The sequence below is a fragment of the Moschus berezovskii genome, chromosome 11 (genome assembly GCF_049115385.1).
Source record: "Moschus berezovskii isolate FMDL1 chromosome 11, NW_MosBer_1.0, whole genome shotgun sequence".
NCBI classification, from domain to species: Eukaryota; Metazoa; Chordata; class Mammalia; order Artiodactyla; family Moschidae; genus Moschus; species Moschus berezovskii.
In genome coordinates, this window is record NC_142470.1 from 108664823 (window position 1) to 108692234 (window position 27412).

The 27412-nt window shown below is 42.8% G+C and overlaps 2 protein-coding genes across 3 annotated transcripts in view; one reads left to right on the plus strand and one right to left on the minus strand.

Annotated features, from left to right (window-relative positions):
* Nucleotides 1-10434: 10434 nt before the first annotated feature.
* On the minus strand, nucleotides 10435-14238 carry LOC129540091 (uncharacterized). Its single transcript, XM_055401237.2, has 3 exons — nucleotides 14098-14238; nucleotides 13395-14042; nucleotides 10435-11601 (listed from the first exon to the last, which is right to left on the minus strand). The coding sequence occupies exons 1-3, from the start codon at nucleotides 14236-14238 to the stop codon at nucleotides 11356-11358; spliced, it is 1035 nt and encodes a 344-aa protein (XP_055257212.2). The 3' UTR covers nucleotides 10435-11355.
* The window catches only part of ZC3H6 (zinc finger CCCH-type containing 6), a 74503-nt gene continuing 60935 nt past the window's right edge, over nucleotides 13845-27412 (plus strand). For both annotated transcript variants that reach the window (XM_055399010.2, XM_055399014.2), the window contains exon 1: nucleotides 13845-14268. In XM_055399010.2, the coding sequence (XP_055254985.1) occupies nucleotides 14237-14268 (32 nt within the window). In that variant the 5' untranslated portion in view covers nucleotides 13845-14236. The remainder of the gene's footprint in view (nucleotides 14269-27412) is intronic.

The window sequence follows — 27412 nt, forward strand, 5'->3', positions numbered from 1 at the left end:
CCGTCTACGCCCCGCGCCGCCGCTCCCCGCCCGCAGCTCACGCCGCGCACGCGCCGTCCAAGCCCCGCGCAGCGCAGCCGGCGCTCTCCCCGCCCCGCCGCTCCGCGGAGGCGCTGTGCTAATGCTGTGCAGTTACATGTACTAACACTTTTTGGATACATTATCTCAAATCGTTAATAGAATTTTAAAACAGTCCTTGAGACTCTACTCTGGTGTAAACTGTTCGACCGAAGTCACAGTGTTTCTAAGGAATGATACCAACGATGCGTGCGCGCTCCTCAATCAGTTCAGACGCTCAGTCGTGTCTGACTCTTTGCGAACCCATGGACTGCAGCCGGCCAGGCCTCCCTGTCCATCACCAACTCCCGGAGTTCACCCAAACTCATGCTGGAAAATCCCCCTGACGAAAGAGTCTGGTGGGCTGCAGTCCATGGGATCGCTAGGAGTCGGACATGACTGAGCGACTTCACTGTCACTTTTCACTTTCACGCATTGGAGAAGAAAATGGCAACCCACTCCAGTGTTCTTGCCTGGAGAATCCCAGGGACGGGGGAGCCTGGTGGGCTGCCGTCTATGGGGTCGCACAGAGTCGGACACAACTGCAGTGACTTAGCAGCAGCAGCAGCAGCATGTCCATTGAGTCGGTGAAGCCATCCAACCTTCTCATCCTCCGTAGTCCCCTTCTCCTGCCTTCAATCTTTTCCAGCCTCGGGGTATGTTCAAACCAGTCAGTTCTTTCCGTCAAGTGGCCAAAGTATTGACGTTTCAGCTTCAGCATCAGTCCTTCCAATGAATATTCAGGATTGAGTTTCTTTAGAATGGACTGGTTGGATCTCCTTGCAGTCCAAGAGTCTTCTCCAACACCACAGTTCAAAAGCATCAATTCTTCAGAGCTCAGCTTTCTTTATAGTTCAACTCTTCTATCTCTACACAACTACTGGAAAAACCATAGCTTTGACTAGATGGACCTTTGTTGGCAAAGTCTCTGCTTTTTAATATGCTGTCTAGGTTGGTCATAACTTTTCTTCCAAGGAGTGTCTTTTACTTTCATGGCTGCAGTCACCATCCGCAGTGATTCTGGACCCCCCCAAAATAGTCTGTCACTGTTTCCATATCTGTTTACCATGAAGCGATGGGGCCAGATGCCATGATCTTAGTTTTCTGAATGTTGAGTTTTAAGCCAACTTTTTCACTCTCCTCTTTCACTTTCATCAAGAGGCTCTTTAGTTCTTTGCTTTCTGCCATCAAGGTGTGGTGTCATCTGCATATCTGAGGTTATTGATATTTCTCCCGGCAATCTTGATTCCAGCTTGTGCTTCATCCAGCCCAGCGTTTCTCATGATGTACTCTGCATAGAAGTTAAATAAGCAGGGTGATAATATTCAGACTTGATGTACTCCTTTACCCATTGGGAACCAGTCTGTTGTTCCATGTCCAGTTCTAAATGTTGCTTCTTGACCCACATACAGACTTCCCGGGAGGCAGGTCAGGTGGTCTTGTATTCCCAGCTGGAGCTGCCGCTGTGCGGTGCTAGAGCGATTCACTGCAAAGGGGAAGCCCCAGCAAGATGGTAGGAGAGGCAAAATCGCTTGTGTGCTTCTAGCTGATGTATATTTGAGCACTCACTTTGTACCAAGCATCAGTTCACATTTTTGTTCACCTCATCCTCAAAACAGCCCTCTAAGGAATATACTATTACCTTCCACACTTGAGTAAACAGAACTGTAGACAGATTTTGTGCCTGGTGGACTCTACAGCGGAATTCCTTGGTGTCTCAGACAGTAAAGTATCCCCCTGCATTGTAGGCCACCTGGGTTCGATCCTTGGGTCAGGAAGATCCGCTGGAGAAGGGAATGGCAACCCACTCCAGTATTCTTGCATGGAGAATCCCAAGGACAGAGGAGCCTGGCGGGTTACAGTCCATAGCGTCAGCCAGACACGACTCAGCGACTAAGCACGCACTCAAGCACATCCCATGCAATATTTAGGACCTACATATACTAAACACTTATTTATATTTTATCTTGGTGCCTCTTTTCTTGCTGCAGCGGACAGGGGTTGGGGCCCTGAACTTTTCCTTTGTAACTGCATATCTGTAGGGTTACCTTTGTTTTGAAGAATTTTTTGTTAACCATCATTGAGAAAGAAGGAGTTTCTGAATCTCTGATTTGAAAGGTGGGTCCTGTGTAGCCAGCCCAAGTCCATCAAAGGCTATAATGAATGGTTACCCCTCTGTTCTGCTGGTCACTGATTCTCAACACGTGGAGAGTTGGCTTTTAAAATTCAAAAAATGAAAGAATGCCCATTTATTTAATTTTCTTTCATCAGAGGTTTGTAGCTTTCCTCAAACAGATTCATGTACATATTTTGTTAGGTTTATACCTAAGGGTTTTTTTTTTTTTTTGGTCTTCATGTAACTTTTTTAATTTGAAATTTCAATTATTCATTACTAATATGTATGGATGTGAGAGCTGGACTGTGAAGAAAGCTGATCGCCGAAGAATTGATGCTTTTGAACTGTGGTGCTGGAGAAGACTCTTGAGAGTCCCTTGGACTGCAAGGAGATCCAATCAGTCCATCCTAAAGGAGATCAATCCTGGGTGTTCATTGGAGGGACTGATGCTAAAGCTGAAACTGCAATACTTTGGCCACCTCATGCGACGAGTTGACTCACTGGAAGAGTATGATGCTGGGAGGGATTGGGGGCAGGAGGAGAAGGGGACGACAGAGAATGTGATGGCTGGATGGCATCATCAACTCGATGGACATGAGTTTGAGCGAACTCTGGGAGTTGGTGATAGACAGGGAGGCATGGTGTGCTGTGATTCATGGGGTCGCAAAGAGTCGGACACGACTGAGCGACTGAACTGAACTGAACTGAATATGTATGAAAGCAATTGGCTTTTGTATATTAACCTTGTATGCTGCAACTTTGCTTTAATTGCTTGTTAGTTCCAGGATTTTTGGTCAATTATTTGGAATCAGCAGTTGTCAAGGGTGGGGCTGGGGGTGGGGTGGGGTATGGAAGGAAGAATGACTAGGTAGAGCACAGCAGATTTTTAGGGTAGTGAAACTATTCTGTACACAGTGATGAGGGACGCATGCTATTGTATATTTGTCCCATAGAATATAACACAGAGTGAATCCAGTGCAAACTATGGATGTTAATGTATTGGTGTTGGTTCATCAGTTGTAACAAATGTACCACACTAACCGAAGATGTAAAGAATGGGGTAAACTGTGTTGGGGGGCAAGGGAAATTTGTACTTCCCAGTTTTTGTGTACATCGATCAGTCCTGGATGTTCATTGGAGGGACTGATGCTAAAGCTGAAACTCCAATACTTTGGCCACCTCATGCGATGAGTTGACTCACTGGAAAAGACTCTGATGCTGGGAGGGGTTGGGGGCGGGAGGAGAAGGGGACGACCGAGAATGAGATGGCTGGATGGCATCACCGACTCTGTGGACATGAGTTTGAGTGAACTCCGGGAGTTGGTGATGGACAGGGAGGCCTGGCGTGCTGTGATTCATGGGGTCGCGGAGAGTCGGACACGACTGAGCGACTGAACTGAACTGAAACCTGCTCTAAAACAAAGTCTATTTTATAAAGACTGTTGATAGGGGGCTTTTGTGAAATGAAGATGCCCAGGGTTAGTTGGAGGGGAAAAAAGGGGTGGGTATTAAGTGCTAAGAGTATACAGAAAAGAAAAAAGCACATTGGTTGGGAAGACTCCTTAAAAGGGGTATTATTTGAGCTTTGTCTTGAGGTAATTTCCATTGGAAGAGATGAAGTTAGAGGTAAAGCATCATATGCAGACAGAAATGTATCAAGTCAGGTAAATAAAGCACACATTTGAAAAACAGGGAATTGAGAATTTTTTAGTTTTGCTTAGTATGATGCCAGTATAAGGTTAATCATGAAAAAGAAATCTCAAAAGGTAGATTGGCCCACCCAGGATAGCCTCACTTGCTTCTTCTTTTAGGGAAGGACTGTTTGACTCCTGGCCCAAATCAGGGTCTACTTCACAGACAAGCCAAGGGAAGTTCTCTGAAGCTGACATTTTTCCCAGGGAAGTTGTACCTTCCCCTGTTGTTCATGCTGTTGGCATGAACTTTCTTTTACACAGGAAACATTACTAAGGGGAAAACTGAATTAAGGTAGTAACCTTTCATTGGAGGAAAGGGCTGTTATTACAAAACTCAAAGTATTACCATACATACTTTTTCACATAAAATGTCCGTCATATATCAAAAGATAATCAGGCCACAAAAGGAAATTAAAATGATAGATAAGGGATGTCCCTGGCAGTCCAGTGGTTAAGACTCCGAGCTTCCAGTGCAGGGGGTGTGGGTTGGATCCCCAGTGGGGGAACTAAGATCCCACATGCCTCAGGGCATGATCAAAAAGAAATTAGGAAAATCAGGAAGCAGGAAAAACTGACCTGAAAAGGCATCAGATACTAGTTTTATCATATAAAGACTATAAAAGGCTATATATGTTTGTGGTAGGTTGATTTCCCCCAGTGGCCCCTGTTGTCCACCTTTCCCTATGTCTGCATCCTTTACAATATGATTTTGCCACTCCTCCCATCCAGAGATGGACTGTATTTTATTTCATTTCCTGTTTAATCCTCCTTAATGTGAGTTGAATTTAAGACTAACTAATAGTGTGCAGCAAAAATAGAACGCCACACTATGAAAAACATGATGGAGGTCCCTTAAAAACTAAAACTAGAGTTACCCTATGATCCAGAAATCCCACTCCTGGGAAGAACACCCCTATGTTCATAGTGGCACTGCTTACAATAGCCGAGACATGGAAGCAACCTAAATGCCCAACGACAGATGATGAATAAAGAAGATGGGGTACATATACAATGGAATACCACTCAGTCATTAAAAAGAATGAAGAAATGTCATTTGCAGCAACATGGATGGGCCTAAAAGTATCACACTAAATGAAGTGTTAGAGAAAGACAAATACCGTATGGTTTTACTTATGTGTGGAATCTAGAAAAACAAAAGAAATGAACAAACAGAACAGAAACAGACTCACAGATACAAAGAATAAACAGGTGGTTGCCAGAGGGGAAGGGAGTGGAGTAAGGGGAGGAGATTAAGAGGTACAAACTTCCAGTTCAAAAATAGATAAGTCAACAGGTTTATAATGTACCGTACAGGGAATTTTGCACTGGGTAATAAATCCTTTGTTGTGAGGAACAGTCTTGTGCATAATAAGATGTTTAGCAACATCCCTGGCCTCTCCCCACCAGATGCCAGTGGCACTCCTTCACAGTTGTGAAACCAAAAATGTGTCCAGACATCGCCAATGTCCTCTGGAAGGCAAATCATCCCCATGTTGAGAACCACTGGTCTAGAGTGATTAATTCCCAAAGCAGGAATGCTTCCTTAAGGGACATAATGATAGTTTAATTAAACTTGAGACAGCCATTTGGCCACTTAGAACTTCTTAGGCCAGTGAATCAACAGATAAAGAAAGAGCTTATTATACGGGCTGGGGTGATTAATTGTAATGATCAAGTCATCCTGTTTGTACAATGAGGTTAAAGAAACTCAGGAGAATTCTTGGAGGTAGTCTAATTAATTTTGTGTCCTATTATTAAAGTCAGTAGAAAACAAAACCCCATAAGCAGTACTATTAATGGTCCAAACTCTTTAGGGATGAAGATCTGAGTTATTCACCAAGAAAGAGCCAAGAACAGCTCAGGGCAAAGGGAATGTAACAAAAAGTAAAGGGAGAAGGTAGTTATTAAACAACACAACCATGTCACCAGTAGCAAAAATGATTGTAACGGTTATGAATATTTCATCCTCGATTTGATATAAATGTGTATAGTGTTAGTCGCTCAGTCGTGTTGGACTCTTTGTGACCCCATGGACTGTAGCTCGCTAGGCTCCTCTGTCCATGGGCTTCTCCAGGCAACAATACTGGTGTGGTTGCCAATTCCTTTTCCAGGGATAAATATGTATGTGTACACATAAATGTGTGTGAAATATAATTATGTATATATAAAAAAATATGAAATCTTCCCCCTCCCATTTCCCTACTAACACATAATATATTAATAGTAGTTAACTTTATTTCTCTTTACTCAAGTTATTTGATATGAAAGGAGGAGTGTGACTGCACTAAAAGAAAAATTAGAAGAATAAACATAACCCAAAGATGGAAAAGAGATTTTTTATCTTTTTTAGGGAAAAGGGTTAACATGTTTTTGGCTGAACATGGTGCAGTAGGACCATAATAGGCCAAAGCATGATTTTGCTATTGTCTTTTCTTTTTTTGGCCACCCTGGGTCTTTGCTGTGGCACCTGGGTGTCTCTCTAGTTGTGATGTGAGGGCTCAGTGCTTGTGGCAGGCAGGCTTAGTTGCCTCATGGCATGGGGGAGTCTTAGTTTCCCATCTATCCATTCATGTTCAGTCGCTCAGTTGTGTCAGACTTTATTCAACCCCATGGACTGTAGCCCACCAGGCTCCTCTGCCCATGTTTTGCTGCCAGTGAGTGAGCAGGTTGCCATTCCCTACTCCTAGTTCCCCGACCCGGGATCAAACCTGCGTTCATTGCACTGAAAGGCAGTGGATTCTTAACCACTGGACCACCAAGGAAGTCCACGCTATTGTCTTTAATCTGGATGGAAGTTAAGTACCAGTGAAAGAGGTACATACGTGTGCCTAGTTTAAAAGTGTGTATTGGTGATTCTGTAGTGTGTCGTCTTGACTGGGCTGCTCTATGTTGTGCAGGATTCCTATTCTTGCATATTTCCAGTTAGAGTGGGCTATAAGAGAGATTTTGCACAAAATTTGGAAGGTGGAAGTGAAATAGCAGTCATATTGTTTTTATGTTCAGAAAGTCAGTGAAGGGGCGACAGATGTTGCATGCACATTATCATTTATCTGCTAGTTCACCTTCTTGCTATGGGGCAACAACCAGACCTTTAGCTTACCAACCTTCCCACAGATGTTCCTTCAGCTTCTCCAAATTCTGGGTAAGGTATGTTTAACTTCAAGTTAAAGGGCACAAGATTTTCCTTCAGAGCACCCACATCACAAAAGTTGGGTGTGGTAAGAGATGAAGATAGGTTCTGGCTTGTCTCCTAAGGATTCTGGCTCATTTCTGCTCTCCCTCTTTACATCCAACTCCCCTTCCTGAATCCTTGCCTTGAAGATCCTAAGATCTAGACTAAGAGAAAAGCTTTACACAGATTATTTTTAACAGCTCCTACAATTGCATAAGGCCAATCCCCTGTAAATCTGTCTCCTAGTGATTCTGCTTCTCTGAGAGAAACTTGATTAATAAGATGGCTTTTCGTAGAAAACTAGACAGGACTGAAATGGCAACCCACTCCAGTGTTCTTGCCTGGAGAATCCCAGGGACGGCGGAACCTGGTGGGCTGCTGTCTATGGGGTCACACAGAGTCAGACACGACTGAAGTGACTTAGCAGCAGCAGCAGCAGACAGGATTGAAGGGGAAAGTGGGTGAATCAGAAGACAAGTCAGAAGAAATTATCCAGAGATACTCCTCCTTTAAGAAAGGAATCTACGAAAAAGACTATTAGAAATAACAATAATAAGTCAAAATGTCTAAATATAATTAACTTTAACCACAAGAGGAAAAGAGAAAGAGGAAAAGATGGATGAACTATTTCAAGAGAAAAGGCTAAGATTTTTAAGAATTGCTGAATTCAATCTACACATCAAGAAATGTGTATACACCACTCAACAAATACCAAGCAAGATCACTAAATGAAATTCACACCGAGGCACATCACAATAAAACTGCAGAAAAGCAGAGAAAAGTTTTAAAGTAGCCACAGAAAAATAAGTAAATGTGTCCAAAACTTAAGATGGCTTTATGGAATGTTACTCAATAATTAACTAGGAAAACAAAACAACTTCAAACATCTATGTACCTAATAAAATATCCTTATATGAAGTAGAAGAAGTGGTAACCCCAACATCATAGTGAGGGATTTTAACATCCTTTACTTGATTGATTTATTAAGTGGACAGAGAAAAATTGGCAAGGATATAGGTGATAAACATCTTAAAGTTAATAGGCTAGACCTGGACTGCGAGGAGATCCAACCAGTCCATTCTAAAGGAGATCAATCTTGGGTGTTCATTGGAAGGACTGATGCTAAAGCTGAAACTCCAATACTTTGGCCACCTTATGCGAAGAGTTGACTCACTGGAAAAGACTCTGATGCTGGGAGGGATTGGGGGTGGGAGGAGAAGGGGACAACAGAGAATGAGATGGCTGGATGGCATCACCGACTCGATGGACATGAGTTTGAGTGAACTCCGGGAGTTGGTGATGGACAGGGAGGCCTGGCGTGCTGTGATTCATGGGGTCGCAAAGAGTTGGTCATGACTGAGCAACTGAACTGGATGGACAGGTATTAAAAGTTCTGCATCCAACAATGAGAGAATTTTATTTTCTTAAGCACATATAGAATATTTATAAAAACTAATAATGTACATAAAGCATCAACAAATTTTAAAGATAGATATTTTACAGACCATGGCCTAGGTCACACAATAGTTGAGCAAGAAATTAAGGAAGAAAACTTCAGACTGTGAACTGCAGAGTAAGAAGCTAACCAGAGCCTGTGTTTAATCTTGGACCCCTACCAACAGCTATCTCATTATTAAAGAAACTTAAAGCCTGTTTTTAGTTAAGCCGTATAGTTTTCATTACATACAATCAAGTTCAATTTCAACTGAGTAGGTATCCTTTACCCCACTTAGCATTTTGATAAGTGCAGGCTTCACGAGTACAAATTATTAGACTCAAAGCTCCATGAGAATAGACATCCCAGGTTGTTTATCTATAACTCTGCTCAGAAGATAGCACGATATGTCAAGCATCACGATCAATAAATCTTTCCTGAATAAACAAATGAGTGAATCAGTGCTCCCAAGATTAAGATGCTGGGGGTGGGGATAGATAGAGCTCAGAACATACTTTCACTGCTGGAAAAATAAACATCACGTTTCTACTGCAGATGAATGTAAGTGATTGCATCAGAAAACGCTTTCACAAGTGCTGAGAGCTGCCACTGAGTTCATTATCTGCAAAATAAAGAATTTGGAGGAGGGTGTTTAAGAAACAGGCTTCCCTGGTGGCTCAGTAGTAAAGAATCTGCCTGCCGGTGCAGCAGACAAGGGTTCCATCCCTGGGTCAGAAAGATCCCCTGCAGAAGGAAATGGCAACCCCCTCCAGTATTCTTGCTTGGGAAATCCATGGACAGAGGAGCCTGGTGGGCTACAGGCCATGGGGGTCCCATGACTCAGTGACTAAACAACAAAAATAGTTAAGAAGCAGGTGTAAGGAAGATCTGATATTCTGAAATGACTTTTTTTTTTGGCCGCCCTGTGGGGCTTGGTGATCTTAGCCCCCTGACCAGGGGTTGAACCCTTGTTCTTGGCAGCGAAGCAGAGTCCTAATCACTGGGCCACCAGGGAACTCCTCTAAAATGACTTAGTGACTTCTGAATTCTACCTTTGAGACATACACCTGAAGTGTACTATGGACCGATCCCAACCTTTACCATCTGAGGCTGTTAGAGAGCATGGACTAGGGAAGATGGAGCCTGCCATGTGTGTCAGGATCTTCATCTCATTTGGAAGCAACATTTTGAAAGCACTTTTGCAAAGCCCGGGCTGATATCCAGGTGCTTGGGGGGTTTGGGGGAAAATTTCCAAAGAATGTGAATAAAACAAGTATTTATTCTAACCTTAAAGTGCACTGTATAGGGAATCTCCCCACCCCCAAATTAACTCCACCATGACGTCCCCATCCTGCTAGATAGGCAAACATCATGGTTGTAATGCGGTCCCCCCGCCATTACCGTGAGCCCCACAAGCAGTTAGGAACTTTGCAAGCTCACAGGAAGACTGAGGAAAAGGCCTCCTAAGCCTCCACCTGCAATGATCGCCTTGGAGATCATTTCTGTCCAGGGTTGAACCATCTCTTCCAGTCACATCATTTTTGTTATGGAATCTAAGTCGTGTCTGAATCTTTCGCAACCCCATGAACTGCAGCCCGCCAGGCTCCTCTGTCCATGGGATTCTCAAGGCAAGAATACTGGAGTGGGTTGCCATTTCCTCCTCCAGGGACTCTTCCAAACCTAAGGATCAAACCCAGGTCTCTTGTATTGGCAGGCAGATTCCTTACCACTGAGCACCTGGGAAGCCCAGGTCACATTAGACTACTGAACTTTTTGCCATAATTGGGAATACGGTTTATAGAGCTTGTCCTTACTGCCCTGGGGCAAAACAAAAGAAGGGAATTTTTCTTAAACATATTCTTGGTGTTAAAATGTCCTTTCTTTTACAAAATAACCATAATAAGGTTTGTTAAAGTTTTTATTTGGCAAAATACTGACCCCTTTATGTCAATTACCGTTTTCATATGTGTGTGTGTGTGAGTGTGTGTGCGTGAGTGAGCGCACGCAGTGGTGATGGGCATTATTGCAAAAAATAAACAAAGCCAGATACCAGTTAAAGCAGTGAAAACATATTTTATTCAGTAACTGCTGACCAGAGAGGAAAGAACTGAGCTCCATTTCGACTTGTGCAGAAGTGACTGGACACGCTAAAGGAAAAATGTAGGATGAAGAAACATATACTGTATAATTCAATTTAGATCGAATATTTAGAAAAGCCAAATCTGTAGACAGAAAGTAGTGTCTGCCTGGGGGCAGGGGTGGCAAGACAGTACATAGGCACTTGGGTTGATGGAATGTTCTAAAGCTGAATGCTCAAAATGGCTGCATAACTTGGTAAATTTACTGAAAATCACTTAATTGTACATTTAAGAATGGGTGGATTTTATAGCACATACTTTACCCATAAAGCTGTTTTTTTTTTTTTTAAAAAGGAAACTAGGTGGCAGCAGCAGGGGCAAGGCAAACGTGCAAAATTACAAAGGGTTCAGTTCAGTTCAGTCGCTCAGTCGTGTCCGACTCTTTGCGACCCCATGAACTGCAGCACACCAGGCCTCCCTGTCCATCACCAACTCCTGGAGTTTACTCAAACTCATGTCCATTGAGTCGGTGATGCCATCCAACCATCTCATCCTCTGTCGTCCCCTTTTCCTCCTGCCTTCAGGCTTTCCCAGCATCAGGGTCTTTTCAAATAAGTCAGCTCTTCACATCAGGTGGCCAAAGTATTGGAGTTTCAGCTTTAGCATCAGTCCTTCCAATGAACACTCAGGACTGATCTCCTTTAGGATGGACTGGTTGGATCTTCTTGCAGTCCAAGGGACTGTCAAGAGTCTTCTCCAACACCACAGTTCAAAAGCATCAATGCTTCAGCGCTCAGCTTTCTTTATAGTCCAACTCTCACATCCACTGGAAAAACCATAGCCTTGACTAGGCGGACCTTCGTTGGCAAAGTAATGTCTCTGCTTTTTAATATGCTGTCTAGGTTGGTCATAACTTTTCTTCCAAGGAGTAAGTGTCTTTTAATTTCACGGCTGCAGTCACCATCTGCAGTGATTGGATTGGGCAGTGTCAATTCTTTTAATCCAGCTGTATCTGCCTCCTGGCCATGATGGAAGTTAGACCCCTCTTCCTGCAGAGATTCAGCAGCACAGGCTTATTTTCCTGATGATTACATTTCAAATGAATGGCTTTTAGGTCCCTGAGAAAGACACTCTTGTATTGTGGGAGAACCAAAGGAACAGGGGTCAGAAAATAGCTCCCACTCACCGTAACTAGAGAAAAGCCTGTGCAGCAATGAAGACCCAGCACAGCCATAAATAATTAAAAAAATAAATAAAAGATGAAGAAAGCTGAGTTTGGTTTAGCCACCAACTTAAATATTTTATCTGACATCTCTGAGCATGTCTAGATTCCAAACACATAGCTTAAAGGAGCATGCCTCCTGCCCTGCCTACTACCCACAAGGTCACTCCCTTTAGCTACAGTAAGATCTAAGATGGTAAAGAACCCACCTGCAATGCAAAAGACCTGGGTTCCATCCCTGGGTCAGGAAGAGCACCTGGAGGAGGGCATGGCAATCCACTCTAGTATTCTTCCTGGAGAATCCCCATGGACAGAGGAGCCTGGCAGGCTACAGCTCATGGGGTCACACAGAATTGGACATGACTGAGCGACTAAGCAGAGCACAGCACAGCGCAAGATCTACGTAACAAAGTTACAACAGAGGCCAAGTAGAGATTCTAAGGGATTCCCAGCCTGGCCAGTGGTAAAGAATTTGCCTGCCAATGCAGGAGACCCAAGAGACAAGGGATTAATCCCTGGAAAAGATGAAGATCCTCTGGAGAAGGCAAGGCAACCCACTCCAGTGTTCCTGCCTGGAGGATTCCACGGACAGAGGAGCCTGGTGAGCAACAGTCCATGGGGTCACAAAAGAGTCAGACACAACTGAGGGACTGAGCACTCAAACAGATTCTAATGTAACTCCAAAATGCTAATTATTGTTACTCCAGACAAAATGTATCTGCTTTTGAAAGATTCCTAGGAATGTATCACATCGAAAGGTGGGGAGTGCCTTCAGAATAATCAACCAGTGTACAACTCCTGTCCATGGCTTCATTCAACTTAGAAAAAAAGAAATACAATTTATTTTTCAATATGTATACCCATATTTCAAATTTTAAAATCTAACTGCAATTGCTCCTAAATGCACTACAAAGCACATTTAACCCAAAGGAAGTCAGATATCTGAGAGGACCAATCAATTCATCATGTTAGTAAAAAAACAAGGACATTCCTTCAAAACTAAGTAGCACACTAACGATGCCAAAATGTGGTCATTTAAAAATTCCTTTCTAAAGACGTGAGCTTCTCTGATAGCTTAATTGGTAAGGAATCCGCCTGCAATTCAGGAGACCGCAGTTGGATTTCTGGGTCGGGAAGATTCCCTGGAGAAGAGAAAGGCTGCACACTCCAGTATTCTGGCCTAGAGAATTTCACGAACTGTCCGTTCAGAAGTGAAAAGAAATATGATAGCTGTGTTACTTATAAACTATTCGTATGTGTTTTGCATATTAAATAGTAATGGTTTTGATTCTTTTAGCGACTGTTTTGTCATTATTAAATAATAACCGGAGCGGTAAATTTAGCATTAAATATCAGAAAAAGCTACACGCCCAGCTATTTGTCTCAAAAAATGATTATTTTTTGTTTTATTTTTAATATTTCGTCTTTCCTTTTGATTCTGCATATTAAGCGTTGTTGCGGTTGTGTTGTGGTTAGCCGCGCAGTCGTGGCAGACTCTTTGCCCGCCAGGTTCCTCTGCCCATGGGGTTCTTAAGGCAAGTGGGTGCCATGCCCTTCTCCAGGGGATCTTCCCGACCCAGGAATCGTTGTTGTTGTAAAAGATGAGGTATTCATTACAACCTTGAAGGAGAAAGTGCATTTTCCCATTACTTCAGCAACGAAGGTTTTTGTTTTTCTTTTTCTAATGGCGACTCGGCAGCCGCGCGCGGATAACGGCTTTATGGGGCCCGTTCGGCAGGCCACGTCCGTAACCGCCCATCTTCTGGAGGCGAAGTCTCGCAGAGAAAACCGCGACTCGCCGCGGACGGGCCTGGAGGCGCGGAAGGACAGCGGATCCCGGTCCGCCTCCCCCGTGCCGACTACCCCAGGCGCCGCCCGACCCGCCGTAAGGGACGGCCTCCTCCGCCACTCCGCAGGGGGAGCGGGAGCGTGCGCGCTCGACGATGATTGACGGGCCGCGTCCTCCAATGGCCGGCGCGCTCGGCCTCGGCGGGCTGGGCAAGGGCCGCGGCACGCGGAGGAATCTCTCCTGCCCTTTAGTCCCGGGCTCGGTGTTGCGGCCGGCGCCATCTTATCGAGCCGCCTGTCTCGGGTGCCGCCATGTTGGTGAGGAGAAATCACCGTTACGGCCACTGTCCAAATCCCCGCGTCGCTGCGCGCCGCCCGCCCGCTCCCAAGCCTCAGCCACCGGCGGCGAATAGAGACTAAAGCGGCAGCGCCGGCAGCGCGGGGCCGCGGCCCAGTGTCCGCAGTTAGAGCCCCACCTCTCTGGCGTGGTTGTTAATAGACTGGAAAGTCTGTGTCTGTGTCGCTCACTAGTAACCGTGAGTTTTTCCCACTTCGTCACCCCTCGGCGGCGGCCGGCAGCAGGCACCCGCAGGCGGCGCAGGGACTCTCCCCGCGCCCCGCCGCCGCCGGCCTCGCAGGCCTGCCCTCCAGCCCCGCCCCGTTCTTGACCAAACATGACAGACTCTGAACATGCAGGGCACGACAGGTCGGGAACCCTTCTTGTCTGTCTTTCTGTCGGCGGAGAGGAGGGGTCTGGGGCGGCGGGAGCGGGCCGGGGCCGCGCGCCTCCTGCATGACTCGGCCGCCTCTGTGTGGCCCCATCCGTTCCCGTGGCGTGCGCCCGGACGGAGAGCCCGGGCTCGCGGCCGCTGGGAGGCCGGCTCGGCCGCGCCCGCCTTCCCGCGCGGGGGCCTTCCCGGCCGGCCCCGCCCCCGGCCGCACGTGCGAGCCCCCCGCCCCCGGGCGGGCTCGGCGGCGGCGGCGCCGGGCGGCTGCTGCGCGCGGCTCGGGGCTGCGGTCCAGCCCGCGCTCGGAGGAGGCGGCACCCGGTGCGGGGTCCGGCCTCCCTGCGCAACGAGGACCCGTCGAGGATTGTCAATAACTGGTGATTTCTTTTGACTTCGACTCTAGCTCCTGAAAATAAACGTGTGGTTTTTTTTTTTTTTTGGTCTCTTTTTAGGAAAAATTTTATGCAATCCCAAAAGCCGTGTATCTGTTATAGGCTTACCTCTCGCAATTGGAAATGGCAAGTTTCAGATGTTTAATACAAAGTAGTTAAAATTTTGCAAACCTGCTCAGTGTAACACAGTTTTCTTCTGCTGTGCGAACTCCATGGATGTCCAGTCTAGCCCGATTTTCTAAATACTATGTATCATTTGAACATTTATCTGAGATTTTGGTTTTTTTTTTAGTTTTTATTGTGACTTAAGAGGCACATTCTTGGTTCCAAGGAACGGTTTGGGGGTGTTTACATATTTTAAATAGCGCACTTAACATTTGGTTAGGTTTTTAATTTCTGTTGCTATCCAACTTAATAAAAAAAGAAAGGGTGTGCTTTCATTCATTAAAACTGCTGGAACAAAATCCATTGCATCTGATTCTTGTTTAGAATATTTAAAAGATCCAGAACCTGGCAAAATGCTCCTTTGCAAATAATCAAAAGTTTACATTGTACTCTAGGCTGTATACAAATTGCTGAAATTTTACCTGTGGAGTAATGTGACCTGCTTTTGGTAAAGTATACCAAACACTTTTAAATCTAAAAGCAGAAATCACAAACATTCCTGAAATTTGAAATATCAAAACATCTGACAACCTTGAGAGGGAAAAAAATATTACTTTAGCAGTTTTGGTACTGTAATAATCAATGTCGGTCACCAGAAAGCAAGTCAAGTAAACATGTAATTTTTAGAAAGTCAAAATGCTCTTAGAAAAATTATGGGCAGGTAAGCTTGCACTTGACACATTTTTCATACTTATTTTCCATTATCTTGTTACTAAAATGAGAAAATTCTTGAAAGGGGTTAACTAATAGTTTGAGAAGTTTCCCACTCTGAGGATCTGTGGACAAACCAATGATGGGAGGTTTGCTGATGCAGCCTAAAATTCATTCTTTTGTGTGGAAGAAGGAACTCTGTTCTCTGTTAGTTCACAGAGCAACTTCAATATGTAGAATTATGTATTCTACATAAGGAAGAAGCCATGTTGCCAGATTTACAGATCTTGATTTAATTTGCTAGTAAGGACCTGTGTGCTGCCAGACTTTAAAAATAATTTGTTTTAAAATATGAATAAACAATTTAAAGAATTACTGAATCAGAAGTTGAAAATTAATTTTTAAACAGTTCTTTGTAAGATATTTTTAACTAGATTAGTAATAGGAACTAAAGATTAAGCAGTAGTGTATTTAGTCTTTTTTATAGTTTTATATTTTGATTAAGAAAACTATTTTCTGGTGATTTCTGAAGCAGTAAGATTAGCTCAGTTTTAATTTATCCATTTGTTAAATGACAGAATTTTTCTGAGGCAAGAATATAGATTTTTCTTTTTCACATCTGTTTTGGTCAACCTGTATGAAAAATAACTATCTAAAAACAAAGTGAACTAGGAGTTGGGAGAATGGTTCTAACTCCCAGCTTTGCTATCATTAGCTTTGTGAACTTGAGCAGGCTTAGTTTCTTAATTGTGCAGAGGGGTTAGAGGTTCTTATAGTTGTCTGGGGAGCTTTTTAAGAAGTATTGAAGTCATTTCCATTGATTTGAGCTTTAGGATTTCTTAAAGCTCCTCAGGTAGGTCTGAAAGTGAAAAGTGAAGTTGCTCAGTCGTGTCCGACTCTGCAAGCCCATGGACTGTAGCCAGGCTCCTCCGTCCATGGAATTTTCCAGGCAAGAGTACTGGAGAGGGTTGCCATTACCTTCTCCAGGGGATCTTCCCGACCCAGGGATCAAACCCAAGTCTCCCGCATTGCAGGCAGACACTTTACCATCTGATCCACCAGGGAAGCCCTTAGGTAGGGCTGCTGCTGCTGCTAAGTCGCTTTAGTTGTGTCTGACTCTGTGCAACCCCATAGACGGCAACCTATCCCAGTCTTCCCCGTCCCTGGGATTCTCCAGGCAAGAACACTGGAGTGGGTTGCCATTTCCTTCTCCAATGCATGAAAGGGAAAAGTAAAAGTGAGGTCGCTCAGTCGTGTCCAACTCTTAGCGACCCCATGGACTGCAGCCCACTAGGCTCCTCCGTCCATGGGATTTTCCAGGCAAGAGTACTGGAGTGGGGTGCCATTGTCTTCTCCGTAGGTAGGGCTGCTGCTGCTGCTAAGTCACTTCAGTCGTGTCCGACTCTGTGCGACCCCATAGACGGCAGCCCACCAGGCTCCTCTGTCCATGGGATTTTCCAGGCAAGAGTACTGGAATGGGGTGCCATTGCCTTTTCCGTAGGTAGGGCTGCTGCTGCTAAGTTGCTTCAGTCGTGTCCGACTCTGTGCGACCCCAGGGACGGCAGCCGACCAGGCTCCGCCGTCCCTGGGATTCTCCAGGCAGGAACACTGGAGCGGGTTGCCATTTCCTTCTCCAATGTGTGAAAGTGAAAAGTGAAAGTGAAGTCGCTCAGTCGTGTCCAACTAGTAGCGACCCCATGGACTGCAGCCTACCAGGCTCCTCTGTCCATGCGATTTTCTAGGCAAGAGTACTGGAGTGGCTTGCCATAGGGCTGCTGCTGCTGCTAAGTCACTTCAGTCGTGTCCGACTCTGTGTGACCCCACAGACGGAAGCCCACCAGACTCCCCCGTCCCTGGGATTCTCCAGGCGAGAACCCTGGAGTGGGTTGCCATTTCCTTCTAGTATGTACCAAATTGGAAACCAGTCTATGAGATCAATATTAATCTTAGCTAATCATCAGAATCACTTTGAGGAATAAAGATTTTTGTCCTGCCCAGAGCAACTGAGTCAGAATCTTTAGGGAAGGATTGTGGTAATCTGTAGTTTTATAAACTCCCTGGGTAGTACTTAAGAAATTTGTGGGAAAAATGGACTAATCTGTGGAATCCCCAAATATTCTCTGTTTCCATGTTATAGTTACTTTACACTGTAGTGAAAATTTCCATGAATTAGGTGGAAGAGATATATGAATTCTGGTATTTGGAGCTTGGCATTTGTCTCAAGGATGTTCTTTTTCTGATATTTTGAAAATTGAGGTATATTGTGTGAGTGCAGGAAAAAAGTTAAATCTGTGATTTTTATTTTCAATTGCTATAATTATATAAATTAAAATATTAATATGATAGTTTACAAGAGACTCTACATGTAAGTGGAAATTCACAGAATGCACAGTGTTTTTCTTTTAAAAAATTGTTTTATATGGTGAACATTTTGCATAAAATTTGTTTGCCCAATGAGTTAACTTATTAAAAAATACCCATTTGTACTTTCCTTTAAATAGTTTCATTCCTGGAGTGAAAACATTGTATTTTTATAAAGTGATGAATATAAAAATACCTATAAATAAACTTGTGGCTTTGTAGACTGTTAGTAGAGGACTTCTGCTTAGAATTAAATCATAGAGGTGGAGAAGGAGTTGGGCAAGACAAAGGAAGATAAAGTTCTTGTGTCTCTTTGCATTCAGGTCTTCCCTTATCATCCAGTTCTTTTAAGCACAACTCCAGGTGCCTATCTTTATATTTCACCTGAATGTTGACCTAATCAAAACAACTCAGAAATAACTCTTAAAGGTTTGATACTGTGAGTTCCTGCTGGACATATCTGTAGTTAAGAAGGAAAGATAAAATATACACCCAAGTAACTGTTACATAATTTTTTGAAATATGCTAAAGGTAAAAAGTTTTATAGACCCTGTAGGGGGAAAAGATAATTTTAACATGAATTGTATGAAAGCTTGTGAGTGTCAGAGTCTTTAGTTGATAAGAGGTATGGGTAGTACTTTCCTTTGTGCTCCTGCTGGGTTGTGTCTGACTTTGCGACCCCATGAACTGTAGGCTGCCAGGCTCCTCTGTCCATGGGTTCTCCAGGCAAGAAGACTGGAGTGGGTTGCCATTTCCTACTCCAGGAGATCTTCTTGACTCAGGGTTCCTGCCTGTCTTCTGCATTGCAGGCAGATTTCTTCACTGCTGAGCCACCAGGGATTCCCAGTACTTTCCTTTGGAAGGAGGTTATTCTTTGTCCATTAGGAACAACCTTCCCACCTTCCCATTCTCTCCCTGCTTTCCTTCCTTCCTCATGTGAACCCAGAATAGCAAAACTCCAGCTAGTCAGAACTGTACTAGTTTATATTAACTGTTCCTTTCCCTCCCTCACATAGTGATTGAAACCTGACACCAGAGAGTGTGAAGGGATGAGGGTGAAGGTGCTTACACTTTTCTTTTGTAACTGGGCTTTCCTTTGATTCTCACATTAATCCCATGAGGTGATACAGTGTTACAATGGTCAGTGATTTGTCTGAGGTCCCACAGATAAAGAGCCCTGGTGAGAATTCAGGACTACAAACTCCTACCTACAATGTTATTTTTAACTCTTCATTAAGTTAAGCATGGGAAATTAATCCAATAAATTCTAGCCTTTAGTTCTTGAATTGTTTGGGATTGTAATGTGGTATATTTAAGACAGCCCTGTATTCTGAATAGAACCTTGGTTCTGATCCTAGTTTTTCCTCTAGCTTGGTTAATGCTCTTTTCTTTTCCATGATTATTTTTCTTGTTTGTGAAATAAGGTGGTTGAACTAAATTGCTTCCAAACTCCCTTCTACTTTAAGAAGTCAGTAATTTTAAAAAAAATTGCAGATGCCTTTTCTTATATTGGAATTCATTTTGATGCCCTACACATCATCTGGTTTGCAAATATGTTTACTGGAGTGTTTCTCCTCACTGCTGCTGCTAATCTGCTGCTAAGTCACTTCAGTCGTGTCCAACTCTGTGTGACCCCATAGACGGCAGCCCACCAGGCTCCCCCATCCCTGGGATTCTCCAGGCAAGAACACTGGAGTGGGTTGCCATTTCCTTCTCCAATGTGTGAAAGTGAAAAGTGAAAGTGAAGTCGCTCAGTCATGTCTGACTCGTAGCGACCCCATGGACTGCAGCCCACCAGGCTCCTCCGTCCATGGGATTTTCTAGGCAAGAGTACTGGAGTGGCTCGCCATTGCCTTCTCCGTTCTCCTCACTAGGCAATTAATTAATTTATATATTCTTCCAGTTTTATTGAGTGTGATTGACATACAACACTATAAGGTTAAGCAGTAGAGCATAATTATTTGATTGTATATACATGATGAAGTTATTATGGCAGTAAGTTCAGTGACCATCCATCATATAAATACAAAATTAAAGAAATAGAAAAAAGTGTTCTTTTCCTTCTGATGAGAATTCTTAGAGTTTACTCTTAACTTTCATATATAGCATACATCAGTGTTAATTACATTTATCTTATTGTACATTACATCCCTGTGCGTGTTCATGGATGCCCAGTAATTCAGTTGTATCTGACTCATTATGACCCCATGGACTGTGGCCTGTCAGGCTCCTCCGGGGTTTCCCAGGCAGGAATACTGTAGTGAGTTGCCATTTCCTACATTACAGCCTTAGTACTTATTTATCTTATACCTGCCTTCATCCAGTTCCTCCTCCCTCTTCTGTTTATTTTTAATTGTGGTAAAAATACAACATAAAACTTACCGTCTTAACCAATTTTAAGTGTACTGTTCAGTAGTGTTAAGTATAGTCACATTGTGGTGCAGCCAATCTCCAGAACTCATCTTCGAAACTGAAATACTATTATTATTTTTGATTCCTGAATCTACTAATTTACTATCAAAACTGTCAAAGTGAGTTTTTCTTTAGCAAATGTAAAGCACTCAAGGTAAACATCATGTTCAGGTTTGATGTTGGAAAGCACTTTGACTTTTATGTAGACGTTTTTCTTCTAGCCCCTCATGAATTGTTTAATTCACTTTTAAATTTTGTTCATTAAATTTTCATTGAAAAGACTTCTTTGCCAAATATAGTGTTAAGCATTGGTGGGACAAAATCTGAATATAATGTCACTGATCTTGCTCTCCAGGATCTTATGATGTAGTGGGAGAAGCAGATTGATGAGTGCGTAGTTATTTTTAACACCAGAATGGAGGTAGAGGCTGAGTGCGGCGGTGGCATAAGCAGGGCTTCTGGGAGGTGTGAAATAACTGGGTCCGGAGGGTGAGTAAAAGTCTGGCTAAGCGGAGGCAGAAATATAAGAGAAGCTTGAAGAAACGAAATGGCATGGTAGGGTCGGGGATGATAAAAGGGTTAGTATGTGAAATGTGTACAACATACTTTGGGGAATGAGGAAAAGGATGAAACGAATTAGGAGTCAGATCAAGGATGTAAAGATCTCATCAAAGCTTTGTAAGCAGGAAAATGATCAGATGATACGATACCTGGGGGATAGAAGAAAGTATGGAAGGGGAGATCAGTAGAAGTTAGGTAGCTTTCAGTCATTCTTATTAAATATTAAGCACCCTGTATTATAATATGTATTATTCTGGATAGCAGCAGTAAAGAAAAAATTCTTTACCTAGTGAAGCTTACATTTTCTTTGGTGACAGAGAAAGACACTAAACATGAAAAACAAATGTGTTAGATAAGCAGAAAGGGAGATGGGGCATCCTTTGCATTTAGGAAGGATATTTCTATTTTAAATAGAGTATTTAGGGAAGCACTTAATGAAAAAGAAGCATTTGAGCAAAGCCCCCCTCAAATGAAAGCAATCCAAGTGTAGTACATCTGGGGGAAGAATACTCCAGATAAAGGGAACAGAGATTGGAGCAAGGAATGAGCTTCATCTAATTAAGGAAAAGTCAAGGGAGCAGTGTGACTGGAGAAATTTTGAGCAACGGTTGTGCATGCGTGCTGAATTGGTCGTGTCCAGCTCTTTGCAACCCTTGGACTGTAGCCCACCAGGCTCCTCTGTCCAGGGGATTCTCCAGGCAAGAATATTGGAGTGAGTTGCCATGCCCTCCTCCAGAGGATCTTCCTGACCCAGTGATCGAACCTGGGTCTCCTGCCTTGCAGGCAGATTGTTTATCACTGTGCCACCAGGGAAGCCCTGGAGCACGGGTAATAAGAAACAAAGCTAGATAGGCAAAAAGGGCAGTTGTGTGGGGCCTTGTAAGCCATTGTAAGAAACTCAGACATCCCTCTAAATAGTTTTGGGGCCATTAGAGGATTTGAGGATCCTGGTGGGCTGCAGTCCATGGGGTTGCTAAGAGTCGGTCACTACTGAGCGACTTGTCTTTCACTTTTTACTTTCATGCATTGGAGAAAGAAATGGCAACCCACTCCAGTGTTCTTGCCTGGAGAATCCCAGAGATGGGGGAGCCTGGTGGGCTGCCATCTATGGGGTCACAAAGAGTCGGACACGACTGAAGCGACTTAGCAGCAGCAGAGGATTTGAGCAGAGAGGGGCAGGGTAATACTGTGGTCAAAGAGTGGTTAAAAAAGAAAAAAAGAAGCTGCTGCAGTGATGTCAGGGAGGTGAAAATGGTTGGATTTTGGTATGGTTTGGAGGTAGAACCAATAGGATTTGCTGATGGATGGATGTGTAGCGTGAAAGAAGAAAGAAGGCAAAGCTGCTGTGAAAATGTGGACATTCAGGAATTGGGCAATGAAGACCTGATCAAAATCTTTGGCAATGAGAAAGCAGACAAAAGGCAACATTCATGAGATATGTCTTAGAGTTGACAGAACTGGAGATAAATTCCATTAGGCTTGACTCTTGTTCTCCACCCTGCATAGTCCTATCACTCATACTGGGCACACAAGGTCTGCTTTCCTCATTTGGTAAGCTGCCTGGCCACTTAAGAGATTTGAGTTTGCGACCTCTTGTTGTGCAGTGAAATGTTCACCAGAAAAGACTGGCGATCTAACTACCACAAAACTTAAGAGGTGGGTGCCTTTGAATTTGCCAGGTCAGTCCTTCATTCTGGGGCTGCCAGAATATTCTTTTGTGCATAGATGCCTCTGGAGATGTATAACACTGTGGCCCAGCTTTAGGTTTTCAGATTCAGAAATTGATCAGTCTCAGAGCAGATTAGACATAAGGATGTTAATTCATGCTCAAAAATATTAACAGTGGCTAGCATTTATTTGGTGCTTACTGTGTGACAGGTTCTGTTCTGTGTGTGTTCCATGAATTTAATCCTCACAACAACCTTGGGGAGTAGTCCCTCTTTTTACAAATGAGGAGACAGATAACAAGAGATTCGTAAATATCCCAAATAAGCAAAGTAAATCACTGGGAGCTCAAATCTGACTCCAGAGCCTGCACTTTTGTTGTTGAGTAGACTCCAATACTTTGGCCACCTCATGTGACGAGTTGACTCACTGGAAAAGAGTCTGATGCTGGGAGGGATTGGGGGTGGGAGGAGACGGGGACGACAGAGAATGAGATGGCTGGATGGCATCACTGACTCGATGGACATGAGTTTGAGTGAACTCCGGGAGTTAGTGATGGACAGGGAGGCCTGGCGTGCTGTGTGATTCATGGGGTCGCAAAGAGTTAGACACGACTGAGCGACTGAACTGAACTGAGACATCTTCATCACAAGAAAATATGTATAAAGAATGCCAGTTAGCTATTAGATAAAAGGAGTCCCAAGTTAATCATTAAAATTGTAAAACTACATAAAAATAACAATCTTGTTTATGAAAGTGTTACAAAAATAAAAAACTTCAATTTAGGATTCATGATACTCAATCTTATACATATATTGCTCTTCATAATGAACATTCATTTCGACCATGTAGACAGAACATTTATTAATGTCTTCATTTTATAATTTAGGAGACAGATTTAGAGGATACAGAACCTGGCCATAGTGACTGAGCAGCTGCATGAGAAGCACAGTCTGTGTCTTGTAGCTTTCAGTTCACTATTTGTGTTGCCTCCACTTTCTTATAAAGATAGGAAATCTGATATCAGATGCTGGGTTGGGTTTGGGACACTGAAAAGGGTTTTTGTTTTGAGGTATTACTTGATCATGGATAATTTTCATCTGAGTTCATTATAAATTTACCTTACATGACTAAGGGTTTTTCTACATTTTAAAAATGGAATTTATAAAGCATATTGTTTTTTCACATTATTTTTAAAGAGATTATGAAATCAGTTAAATGAACTAACTTAAATCTACACATTTTTAACTATAGAAAACACACAAGTTTCAAACTATTAAGGGAATTCATTGAAGATTTGGGAATTAATTGAAGATTCGTAAAAGGTCAGAAGAACCAACACCTCTTTGCTTGGATACTGGCAGCTGACAGTAAAATGTTAGATTGCTGGTGCTTGTTATGTATAACCTCTGTGGCCTATAAAGGAGGTTGCGGGTTGATTTTGGTACTCTTGGAATACTTGGGAGTCTGTTTTAAAATTATGTTTTGTGCAAGCAAATGAAAAAGAAGTAGAATAATGCATGTAAGTTAGAAATACCTACATATTTGACAGTATAAATGCACATACACATTATTTTTTTTTTCTTTTGCTAAATGTCCAAGTGCGAAAACCAGTATTTGACTAAAGCTAGGGCTGAAGCCATAGATTAAACTTTTGGAATATGTGGATAAATCTGAAATATTGTCCCTCAAGTTCTTATAATTTGTTATTAGAAATTTTGGTGATCTCTCTTTTAAAATAGGACAAGAGAGCGCAGTAGCAATCAAGCAACAGCTGCCTGTTGTTAGGATGCTCCGTGACCGCTATTGTAATGCGCACGATAGTGAACAGAGGGTCATTTTCAACTGAGGTTAGTGGAATACAGTATAGTTGAGGGAACTTTTTTTCCCTCTAATATTTTCTTTTATATATATAACTGTCTGGGGCACACATGATTGATTATGTTGAATATAACTGGAGTTTTTTCTCCTCATGAAATTATGAGGTAGCAAAGTTAACATCCTCTTTTTATTTCATCCACAAAAGAGACGAATTCCCAAATGGAATATTTTTATTGAAAGATTTATGAAATTAAATAATTAAAAATTAAACATAGTCCTTAGAAGTTATTCTGTTGAATGTTATGGATATTACTATGCGGAATAATTGAACAAAGTTAGAATTTTGATATAGTGAAAGGAAGTGAAAGTGTTAGTTGCTCAGTCATGTCCAACTTTTTGCAATCACATGAACTGTAGCCCGCCAGGCTCCTCTGTCTGTGAAATTCTCCAGGCAAGACTACTGTAGTAGGTAACCATGCCCTTTTCTAGAAGATCTTCCCGACCCAGGGATCGAACCTGGGTTTCTTGCAATGTAGGCAGATTCTTTACCTTTTGAGTCACAAGGGAAGACCATTGTTCTACTTTGCAGTTTTCATTTAAATTTTTATAGTTGTCAGTTCAAAAACATGTAATATTTTTGCTAAAGTCAACAGCTAACTCACTCTTACAATATTATTACCCTATGTTTTCTATTTGACTTTGAAAATTTCTTTTGTACATAAAATGGCTTTCATAATCATCATTAATTGTGACATTTTCCTCTTGCATTAATGTACATCTGTACTTTATCTAATTGATAACATGTAGTAGATAAAGCATACAAGGAGATTCTTATTCTAAACTATACCTAAAACACCTTCTTACCTTGGGAAATGAATATTCAAATATTAAGAGTAAATTCAATTGACATGGCCTTTTAATTTTTGTAAATGACCTTGTATGTTAGTACATTAAACTAATGATCACATAATCCCTGATCACGTCACATTCAGGGGTATGAGAACTGACTTGAAACAGGCCAAGGCAGAATGGAGCAATGTGCTTTAGCTAAAAAATACTTCAGTTTAGTTGCTCAGTCGTGTCTGACTATTTGCGACCCCATGGACTGCAGCACTCCAGGCCTCCCTGTCCATCACCAACTCCCGGAGTTTACTCAAACTCATCCATTGAGTTGGTGATGGCCATCCAATCATCTCATCTCATCTCAACCTTCTCCTCCTGCCTTCAATCTTTCCCAGCATCAGGGTCTTTTCAAATGAGTCAGTTCTTCACATCAGATGGCCAAAATATTGGAGTTTCAGATTCAGCATCAGTCCTTCCAATGAATATTCAGGACTGATTTCCTTTAGGATAGACTGCTTGGATCTCCTTGCAGCTTCTCCAACACCACAGTTTAAAGCATTCAGCTTTCTTTATAGTCCAACTCTCACATCCATACATGACTACTAGAAAAACCATAGCTTTGACTAGATGGACCTTTGTTGGCAAAGTAATACCTTTGCTTTTTTTAATATGCTGTTTAGGTTGGTCATAACTTTTCTTCCAAGGAGCAAGCGTCTTTTAATTTCCTGGCTGCAGTCACCAAAATTCTGTCACTATTTCCATTGTTTCCCCATCTGTTTGCCATGAAGTGATGGGACCAGATGTCATGATCTTAGTTTTCTGAATATTGAGTTTTAAGCCAACTTTTTCATCCTCTTTTACTTTCATCAAGAGGCTCTTTAGTTCTTTGCTTTCTGCCATCAGAGTGGTGTCATCTTCATATTTGAGGTTACTGATATTTCTCCCAGCCATCTTGATTCCAGCTTGTGCTTCATCCAGCCCAGCATTTCTCATGATGTACTGTGCATATAAGTTAAATAAGCAGGGTGAAAATATACAGCCTTGATATACTCCTTTCCCAGTTTGGAACTGGTCTGTTCCATGTCCAGTTCTAACTGTTGCTTCTTGACCTGCATGCAGATTTCTCAGAAGGCAGGTCAAGTGGTCCAGTATTCCCATCTCTTTAAGAATTTTCCACAGTTTGTTGTGATCCACACAGTCAAAGGCTTTGGTGTAGTCAATAAAGCAGAAGTAGATGTGTTTCTGGAACTCTAGCTTTCTTGATGATCCAACGGATTTTGGCAATTTGATCTCTGGTTCCTTTGCCTTTGCTAAATCCAGCTTGAACTTCTGGAAGTTCATGGTTCACGTACTGTTGAAGCCTGGCTTGAAGAATTTTGAGCATTACTTTGCTAGTGTATGAGATGAGTGCGATTGTGTGATAGTTTGAGCATTCTTTGGCATGACCTTTCTTTGGGATTAGAATGAAAACTGACCTTTTCCAGTCCTGTGGCCACTGCTGAGTTTTCCAATTTGCTGGCATATTGAGTGCAGCACTTTCAAAGCATTATCTTTTAGGATTTGTAAAAGCTCAATTGGAATTCCATCACCTCCACTGGCTTTGTTCGTTGTGATGCTTCCTAAGGCCCACTTGACTTTGCACTCCAGGATGTCTGAGTGATTATCTGGGTCATGAAGATCTTTTTTTATATAATTCTTCTGTGTATTCTTGCCACCTCTTCTTAATATCTTCTTGTGTTCAGTTCAGTTGCTCAGTTGTGTCCGACTCTTTGCGACCCCATGAATCACAGCACGCCAGGCCTCCCTGTCCATCACCAACTCCCGGATTTCACTCAAACTCTTGTCCATCGAGTTGGTGATGCCATCCAGCCATCTCATTCTCTGTTGTCCCCTTCTCCTCCTGCCCCCAATCCCTCCCAGCATCAGAGTCTTTTCCAGCGAGTCAACTCGTCGCATGAGGTGGCCAAAGTATTGGAGTTTCACCTTTAGCATCAGTCCTTCCAATGAACACCTAGGATTGATCTCCTTTAGAATGGACAGGTTGGATCTCCTTGCAGTCCAAGGGACTCTCAACAGTCTTCTTCAGCACCACAGTTCAAAAGCGTCAATTCTTCGGCGATCAGCTTTCTTCACAGTCCAACTCTCACATCCATACATGACCACGGGAAAAACCATAGCCTTGACTAAGCAGACCTTGGTTGGCAGAGTAATGTCTTTGCTTTTTAATAAGCTATCTAGGTTCGTCATAACT

Excerpts from the sequence above, each read along its gene's own strand:
- LOC129540091 (XM_055401237.2), bottom strand. The coding sequence starts at position 14,238 with ATGTTTGGTCAAGAACGGGGCGGGGCTGGAGGGCAGGCCTGCGAGGCC. Across the intron at positions 14,043-14,097 it reads CGAAGTGGGAAAAACTCACG|AGAGGTGGGGCTCTAACTGC; the intron begins GTTACTAGTGAG and ends CAACCACGCCAG. Across the intron at positions 11,602-13,394 it reads AATGCACTTTCTCCTTCAAG|GAAGAGGGGTCTAACTTCCA; the intron begins GTTGTAATGAAT and ends GAATCTCTGCAG.